At 36.7% G+C, this 9755-nt stretch overlaps 1 protein-coding gene across 4 annotated transcripts in view; it reads right to left on the bottom strand.

Annotated features, from left to right (window-relative positions):
• LOC306873873 (long-chain-fatty-acid--CoA ligase 1-like) overlaps positions 1-9755 on the bottom strand; it is a 28121-nt gene that overhangs the window by 1615 nt on the left and 16751 nt on the right. For 2 of the 4 annotated variants that reach the window (XM_079423387.1, XM_079423388.1), the window contains exons 11-20: positions 9353-9430; positions 5063-5197; positions 4827-4961; positions 3587-3682; positions 3137-3209; positions 2926-3014; positions 1446-1562; positions 393-536; positions 175-276; positions 6-77 (exon numbers count right to left, since the gene is read on the bottom strand). In XM_079423387.1, coding sequence (XP_079279513.1) covers positions 6-77; positions 175-276; positions 393-536; positions 1446-1562; positions 2926-3014; positions 3137-3209; positions 3587-3682; positions 4827-4961; positions 5063-5197; positions 9353-9430 — 1041 coding nt within the window. Of the gene's footprint in view, positions 1-5; positions 78-174; positions 277-392; positions 537-1445; positions 1563-2925; positions 3015-3136; positions 3210-3586; positions 3683-4826; positions 4962-5062; positions 5198-9352; positions 9431-9490; positions 9569-9755 lie in introns of all 4 variants that reach the window. The other 2 variants (XM_079423389.1, XM_079423390.1) reach the window with 1 other exon arrangement.

The following is a 9755-nucleotide window of genomic DNA, read 5'->3' as shown; positions in this document are numbered from 1 at the left end:
ATAACCTGTTCAAAGGACTTCAGTCCAGCTTCTTTCCCTAGCCGAATGATATCTTCTAGGATGGCATTTTTCAGTTCCTGGTTAAAACAATATCAGAAGTCAGGGATGGTACAAGTCCTCATATTTCAACAAATTAAAATATGAATCCAAAGCTTCCAAATCCATGTGTTTTACCTTGCTTTTGCACATTTCAGTATAGGAGCCCTCAATGCCTCTTTTCTTTGCCCATCCAGGCAGAAAATCTGGATCAGGAACCACAATGCCCACTAAACAAGCCTACAAAGAGACACAGGATGGGTTTACGCCACTGATCTATAATAGTATATACCCACACATATACTGTACCAAAGCACATCCACACTCTGATTCACTGCTATGTGGAAGTCTCTCACCTGCAGACTGTCTCCATGTACAAAGACCTGAGCCACAGGGTCACTGTGGATGTAGATGTTCTCGATCTTCTCTGGAGCAATGTATTCCCCCTGGGCCAGCTTAAAGATGTGTTTCTTCCTGTCTATAATCTTCAGAGTCCCATTCTAAAACAATAAATACTCAACATCACTAACTAAAAAAGAAGGGGGGAGGGCTCTGTTCTCTTAAAACACAAGAATTGCTTTGAAAATATTTTTAAAACGTGCAACAATTTGGTAAGAAGTTATATGCTTCACTTATCTACAATTTTATTAACAGGAGCTGGTGAAATTTAAAGTATGAGTTTCAGTGGACTCTCAAGCATTAGTATGTTTCAAAAAATTAAAAAAAATATATGTTGGACATTATTTTTAAGAATGCGAGGTGAGCATAAGAAACAAGACATTTACTCATAAGTTAAGGCCCTTTCACACAAAGAATGATAACAATAACTATATCAGCATGTGTTTATGCTGCAGTTATTTTGTCTGCTGCTACAAATGCTTGAGTTATATTTGGCTGTTATTGTTTTTGTTTGTTTTTTTCCAATCAGTTGAAAAACAAAATGCTTCTGAAATCATTTCATTTTTTTTTTTTTTTTTTTTTTTTTTTTTTTTAATCATTCACAGCCTTTTTTTTTTTTTTTGATTTTTTCTGAAATCATTTCAATGATATTGTTCCTCTGTGTCATTATTGTTATTCCTGTGATGTGGACTTCAAATATTATAATTTTTTTCTAAATATTGCTGTTTATTACTGTATTGTTGACCAACTTATACAGCTTAAGTTAGCATAAGAGACTTTTCAAACAATAGAATTGTAAAGGGTAAAATGAATAATAAATATTGTTAGTGGGTCAGTAACTGGGTTGATGTCAGTTCATTTTAAAATCAGTAGAAGATTTACAGAAATAAGGACACTGACTGAATTGGTACTGAACTGGGAGATTTAAAATAAATAAAAATAAAAATAAAAAAAGTTACAAATGAGAGTAAATAAGGAACAGAAGTGCTAAGAGAAGATGTGAAATTTACCAGAAGCCACTTGCCGACATCTCCAGTGTGCAGCCAGCCGTCTTTATCTATGGCTTCTGAGGTTCGCTCTTGGTCCTTCAGGTAACCTTGAAACACATTTGGTCCTTTCACACACACCTGTGAAAAAAAAAACACACACACGCACACATTAATTGAGAGGTACACCATTAGCATTATGCCACAAATACTGTCAATAGAGCTTCACTTATATTGAACCCAGAACATTCCTTTAAAGGTCCCATGACATGCTGTTTTTTGGATGCTTTTATATAGGCCTAAGTGGTCCCTAGTACTGTATCTGAAGTCTCGTTCCCGAAATTCAGCCTTGGTGCAGAATTTGAGCCACTACGAGCCAGTCCCAAAATGAGCTTTCCTTAGGACAAGCCATTTCTGTGTCTGTAGCTTTAAATGCTAATGATGAGGAGAGAGGCGGGGCAAGGTGGAGGGTGGGTGTGGCTTGCGGCCATGGTACCATGCACTAATGTTGACAGTGGATGTATCGCAATGGCTCGTAGACACGCAGTCCTTCAAGCTTTTCAGTTTGACCCAGAATCTGATCCGGATGGAGAAGCCCCGGATGAAGAAGTTGCAACTCAGCGGCTACAGCAGGACGTCTCCGAATGGTTAGTTTAAAATATTGCGCCTGGATACGGTCAGTGTTTCCCACACATAGATTTTACCTGGGCGAGCCGCAACAATATCCACCGCCCGCTGCCATCAGCTCCCACATCTCACACACGAGCGCAACTTTAGAACAATATTTAGTAACTTTCAGACCCTTTAGGCGGCTTTTGTACCCATAACGGGTACATACTAACAAACCTAGCGACTTAAAAAAAGGAAAAAACAACAAAAAACTTGTTCAGTTGGAAGATGTCTCCAGTACTGCCCTGCGAGCGTGAGGTCTCTCTCCCGGCGCAGTCTCACCTCTCTCGGCGTCTGTTCTGAGCAGCGAGCGGCAGAGAAGCAGCGCTTTCAGTTTGCCTTAAAGCAGCAGACTCATCAATAAATCATTTCCAAAACAACGTTTACAAGCACTTGTCGCTTACTGACTGTTTGGACTTTTAAATATGAACATAATTTGTCTGTTAATATGCACAGTTTGTTACTCAGACGCAAAACAGTGCTTCGCTTGTTTGCAAGCCATGACGTCTCTCGAGGGAAAAAAAAAAATATTGCGCTCGCCTTGCACGGTCGTAGCTCATTTTCTCTTGGGCGGGCAAAGCAGAGAAAGGGGAGGTAACCTTTCCCCGTATGACGACATAAAGGGAAGATTACAGATTGGGCCATCTGAGCTTTCATTTTCTCAAAGGCGAAGTAGGATACCCCAGGGCTCGGTTTGCACCTATCGCCATTTCTAGCCACTGGGGGACCATAGTCAGGCTAGGGGAACTCATATTAATGTTAAAAAACCTCATAAAGTGACATTTTCATGCCATGGGACCTTTAAAATATTTGAATATATTTTAACTGTTGACACCTCTCCCTCTCCATTTGCTGCAAAATAATTCATCTCGGTCACATCCACAAGCTTGACGAAGTTACAGGGCAGTGGTGTTCCAACATGACCTGAGAACAGAGACCAGGAGAGTTTGTGTTACTGCACAGGCTGTTTATACTGTACATCATTCAAGGTGTGTCTGTTTGTTTTTATGTGTTAATACGTGTACAGTACATTGACATTGTTTTACCTGCTGTCCAATCTCCAGGAAGTGACATAGTGCAACCTGCGGTACACTCTGTCTGCCCATAACCCTCATAAAACTAAAAAATAAATCACAAAAACAAAAACAAAAAACAGTAACCTTAAAACCAGTAGTGGGAATACTGATTAGCAGGAGAACAGAGTGTGTGCGTTTTTGTGACAAATGAGGACATACATTTATATAATGACACCGGTATGACATAGGTATTACATGGTGAAGGTGACTTATGAGGGCATTGCCCCATGTCCCAACTTTTCAAAACGCTTATAAATCATACAGTTAGTTTTTTGGGGAAAAGTAGAAATGCACAGTTTCCTGTGAGGGCTAAGTTTAGGTGTAGGGCAATAGCACATACAGTTTGTACAGTATAAAAACCATTACGCCTATGGGATGTCCCCACTTTTCACAAAAACAAACGTGTGTGTTTGTGTGTACCTGGCAGCCCAGCGCTGCTCTCAGGAAGGTGAGGACGGTGGGAGAGACCGGAGCTGCTCCTGTGATCATAAGCCTCACACGTCCACCCAGACTGGCCTGTAGGGTCACAGGAGTCAGATTGGTTATGTATATATAGTAGCAGGAAATAGTCACAGTTCAGTTTGGAGTGTTAGGTTAACACACAGTTTAGTTACAAAAAGCTTATAGAGTTGTAGAAATTAATTAACAGTCATTTTATATCTGGGTGAGAGTTCTGAGCAAGTTATTGTAGATTTTAAAAATGTATGAAGCTTATAGAGTTTTTCTGCTTATTTAATCTATTTATTAGCATGGCTCAATATTGTGGTGAAATAATAATAATAATAATTAAAAAAAATCTAATAAATGCTGTTCTTTTGAACTTTCTATAGATCAAAGAATCCTAAAGAACAATGTATCACTTTCCACAAAAATAATACACAATAGTACAATGGTTTTAATGAGAAAAATGTTTCTTGAGTAGCAAATCAGCATGTTAGAATGATTTCTGAAGGATTGTGTGATACTGAAGACTGGAGTAACGATGCTGAAAATTCAGCTCTGCCACCACAGGAATAAATTACATTTTAAAATATATTCAAATAGAAAAGTTATTTTCAGTTGAAATAATATTTCATAATAAACCTTTATTTTTTTAATAAATAAATGCAGACTTGGTGAGCATGGGAAACTTTCAAAAATTTGACAAAACACCAAGAATGCTAACGGATAACAATAAATGTAACTTTAAAAAATATCATTTCCATTCACACCAACAGACAACATCCTGTTTAGTATAAGCACACTCTGCAGTTATGTCATCTGCCACTTTAAATGCTTGGGTGAATTCTGATTGCTATCAATTTTTTTTTTTAAATCATTCACCAGCTAAAAAAGGCTAAAAATTATTCCAACAATATTGTTCCTTTGCATCCGTATTGTTATAGTCGTGGTGTGGACTTCCGTGTTCTCATAGAATTAGAATGATCTTTAAATTTTACATTTATAGTTATCGTCCTTGGTGTGAACGAGCCCTTAGATAAGATGTGATTTCTCTTGATTTTTTTTTTTCTTTGCTTTATAAATGTCAGACAATTGGATACTGAGTATTTTGGAATTTGTGTGTTACTAGGCAACAGAGTCTTTTATAGGTGCTCTATGGTTTCATCTGATTGTTCTGTCCTTGGGCTCTACACACTCTTTCTCTGTTTCATCTGGTTACCTGCACTTTGCTGAAGATCAGTTTATCCCACATGCTATCCTTCCTCACAACTCCACTTTTAAGCTCTGCCTCTTTCCTGCTGGTGGCAAAATCCAGAAGCCATCTTTTGAGAGGAGTGTTTGCCTGTCCAAAGATCTTAACGCAAACACATGAACGTATAATGAGCAAACATCAAGTATATTTAAGCACAGGCTTAAATGCAAACAGTTTGTGTGTGTAGAACTTAACAGAAGTACCTTATCAAACATGCGGTTGAGTAGTCTGGGCACTACAGGGAATATAGTGGGTTTAAGAGTCTTCAAATCATCCATCAACAGACGGATATCACCCTGAAAATATCCAATCCTTGCCCCGTGGACCAGAAGCACACCCTACATACACAAAAATCAATTATGCAACAAGAATATATTGCCAGTTAATTTCTATATAGCCACAAATACAGTCAAGAAATTATAATATAATTTATTTAAAGTAATAGTTCACCTAAAAATGAATGTTTGCTGAAAATGTACACATCCTCAGACTCACCAAGATGTAGACGAGTTCCTTTCTTCATTGGAACAGATTTAGAGAAAATGTCTTACTGATGGATTTGTTTCTTACAAACACACCACTTTTCACTTTACAGGACATTAATTAATGGATTGTCGTGTGGATTACTTTTGGATTATTATGATGTTTGTATCAGCTGTTAGGACTCCCATTCTGACGGCACCCATTTACTGCAGAGGATCCACTTGTTACGCCACTTGTTAAGTGATGCAATGCTAAATTTCTCCAAATTTGTTCTAACGAAGAAACAAATTCATCTACATCTCAGATGGCCTAAGAGTGAGTACATTTTCAGAAAATTTTCATTTTTGGGTGAACTGAACCTTGAACCAAAACATCCCTCAAAAATTTAATAAAAATGGCAATATTAAAGCAATAGTTCACCCAAAAATAATAATTCTGTCATTGTTTACTCACCCCCATGTCGTTCCAAACTTGTATGAGTTTTTTATGCCGAGCACAAAATTTTGAAGACTGTGGGTAACTAGTTGACAGTAGCTTGGGGCAGTCGTGGCCTAATGGATAGAGTCGGACTTGTAACCCAAAGGTCACAGGTTCGAGTCAGGTCCGGCAGGGATTGTATGTGGGGGGAGTGAATGTCCAGCGCTCTCTCCATCCTCAATACCATGACTGAGGTGAGACCCTTGAGCAAGGCACCGAACCCCCAACTGCTCCTCGGGTGCCGCAACATAAAATGGCTGTGTGTGTGTGTTCACTTAAACACACTGCACTTGTGTGTACTTGGATGGGTAAAATGCAGAGCACAAATTCAGAGTATGGGTCACCATACTTGGTCCTTTCCTAAATTCAATGGTAACTGTTCGGTTCAAAATATCCTCTTCTGTGTACAGCAATGACATGAGTAAAAAAAAAAAAAAAAACACAAATTAAGATATTTTTGATGAAATCCAAGAGCTTTCTGACCCTCCATAGTCAGCAATGAAACCAAAATGTTCAAGGCCCAGAAAGGTAATAAGGAGGACGTCATTAAAATAGTCCAAGTGACATGAGTGCTTCAACCTTAATTTTATGAAGCGTACATATTTTACAAGATTTACCTCACTCGTACAAATTCAGATGATTTTTGCTAGGGATGCACGACATTGGATTTTTGCCGATATCCGATATGCCGATATTTTCAACTCATTTTGGCCGATACGGATATATTTCCTTTTGTTTGGAAACAACACCAAGTCTCTCCTGTGCAGAAATTATAAGCAATATTTTGAACTTATTTGTTAGAATTAAAAAAAAAAAAAGAAGGTTTTTTGACAGTCCATTGAAGCTTTAAAAATAACTATAAATAAACTATATATTAATTGCTGATTTTTTTTTTCCAAAGATGCAGTGTTCACCCTAACATTTTATTTTAAGATTTAACATTTGTAGATGGTCTAAAGCAAAAGTTGTAAAACTTCTGAAAATATTTTAGAGCTTATAATTCGTTTAAAAAAATAAAACATATTACACATTAATGAATAAATCAGAATATATAATTATTTCATTTACAGGTGTTTTGTTTTTCATGTAAGCTATAGCTTCTGACCATTAAAATCAAAACAATCATCATTTTATGACATCAGTTACTGCTTTATTTAATCAGAAACAGTCTAAATGGTATTTGTGTAGGCTATTTTACTTCTAATTAAATAAAAAGTAGACCACCGTGCCCCCTACAGATTAAAACTCCTCACAGAACACGCATTAGGACCCGGGGGAGGCTGCCGCTGCACATGCTATTATTACTGTTATCACACATGTGCTTTCACAGATTAAATGCAGCGATCCTATGTTAATAGTGATGGTTTTATTTTATTTTTAGATTGTTACAAAGCTTTTGATACATTGGAACATGAATTTTTATTTCAGGCTCTTGAAAAAATTGACTTTGGCGACTCGTTCCGTAGAATGATTAAAATGCTATACATAAACGGAAACAGCTCAATTAAACTGAGTAATGGTACTCCACCTAGATTCTTTTTAAATCGAGGAGTTAGACAAGGATGTCCGGTTTCCCCATATTTAGTTTTAATTGCAACACAGTTCCTCAGCCTTGCATATTAATAGTAGCCATTTAAAGGGTATCACAATTGGAAACAATAAAATTATAATAAGCCAATTAGCAGACGACACTGCTTTATTTTTGTATGATTCTTCACAAATCCCTGTAGCATTGAGTATTCTCCAACCTTTTTCCTGTGGCTTCAGGATTACATTTAAATATTAATAAATGTGAACTGCTGTCAATTAAAAATTGCTCTGTTGCCTCAGTTGAGGGTATTGCTGTCAAAAATAGTTTAACATACCTCGGGATACAATTAACTAAAGATGAGTATAGGTGCTCAGCCAATTTTAAACATATTATCGCAAAAAACACAAAGAAGATGCAATTGCTGGTTACAAAGAGATTTGTCTTTAAAAGGCAGAACATTGCTTACTAAGGCAGGTCTGTCTCGTTTGGCGTACGCAGCTCAATCTCTCTTTGTGGATAAGCCCACATGTAAAATAATTAATGATGTCTTGATAAAATTATGGAAAAACAAAACTCATAAGAAAATCAGTCATATTAAACTGCTATAATAATGGATTTCATTGATTTCCACTCCCTTAACAATACATTTAAAATTAATTGGCTGAAGCAATGCCCATCTAAGCCAACTTCTATTTGGAATGCTTTTCCTCAACTTATTTTTTTCACAGTTTGGTGGTCTTCCTTTTCTTTTAAAAGAAACTCCCAATCAAACTTTCATCGACAGGTTCTTCTAGCATGGGCTTTAATTAATAAACATAATTAAACAGAGGTGTTTTATTTGGAACAATAAGAATATTTTGTTTGAGAACAGATTTCTGTATTATGATAATTGGTTTAGTAATGGTTTGGTTTTGGTGCAGCAGTTGTTTGACAATCAAGGTCTTTTGCTCAGGTATTCAGAATTTCTTTAGAAATACCAAATACCTGTAACTCCAAAATAATTTGCTGTAGTTATGGGAGCTATTCCTTCTGGTTTGTGTATGCTTCTTAAAAACTGTAGGTACTCTTCAAAAGTTACTGCATCTTTTCTTAATCCCTGTGACACTCCTGTTGGTCAAATTAGCTTTTCTGCATCAAGAAACAAGAATTATAAAATAGTATCATTATTTCTTGAGAACTTAATTTCTGCTCCATATGTAACTTTTTTTGGAATAATTTATTTGATAATTTCAACTGGAAAAAAGAATGGTCACTACAGCAAAAATTCTCTCTCGCAAATAAGGTGAAAGAAGTGTCTTTTAAACTGATCCACAGGTGGTTATCCTGTCAAGAAATTTATACAAAAAAAGTTTAGAGCTGACATAGAGCTATCATACTCTTTTTGTTGAAACAGCTATGGAAACATAACATGATTCCTTGACAGCAATACGTTGTGTTTTCCGACAACTGGAAGTGGGCAGGATCATACAGATTAAAGGCGTAGTATGTAATATTGCCAGCTAGCGGTTGAAATGAATACCTCAATTTCGGCCCGGAATCTGCCCGAAACGCACATTTCAGAGTATAATTACTGGCTATAACATTATTTTTCAGAGAAACAGCTATGTAAACATAACATGTTTAAATATCTACATACAGATTACGTTATTTTTTGGCTTTAGAAGAGTCAAAAACTTACATAGAGTACCTTTAAGTTGAACCACTGATGGACTATGTTAATGATGTCCTTACTACCTTTCTGACCTTGAACGTGGTAGTTCCGTTGCTGTCTATGCAGGATCAGAAAGCTCTCAGATTTCATCAAAAATATCTTAATTTGTGTTCAGAATATGAATGAACGTCTTACAGGTTTGGAACGACATGAGGGCGAGTAATTAATGACAGAATTTGCATTTTTGGGTGAACTATCCCTTTAAGTGCACCACAAACTAACTTTGTTGCAAATTGTTTAGAAAATAGATTAAACAATTGTTTAATGACGGTGTGCATGCATAATACATACCTCGACCACTCTCTCAAACATGTGTGCTAGTGGTAGGTAAGAAATGTGAATGTCTGTCTGGTTGAGCATGCAGTGAACCTGTAAAACACACACACACACACACACACACACACACGTGCAGTGTGAAATACAGCGTACCTCTACTACTCTTTCAAACATATGGGCTAGCGGTAAAAAGGAGATGAGAACATCTTGAGGACTAGGTTTCAGCAACCCCTAACCACACAGGCATACACAATATACAAACACATGACAAGAAACAGATAATTAAATGAGGAAATGAGGCACAATGAGTGTTTAATCTTATTTCTATACATTACTGACACTCTATCCTCCAATTTGACACGGTTAAGTGCTTGGACACAATTTGTTTTGTTAAAAGCACTATATATATATATATAAA

This window comes from Barbus barbus, assembly GCF_936440315.1.
Source record: "Barbus barbus genome assembly, chromosome: 8".
Classification (NCBI taxonomy): Eukaryota; Metazoa; Chordata; class Actinopteri; order Cypriniformes; family Cyprinidae; genus Barbus; species Barbus barbus.
The sequence above is the reverse complement of the archived record's forward strand: the minus strand, read 5'-3'. Positions and strand labels throughout refer to the sequence as shown.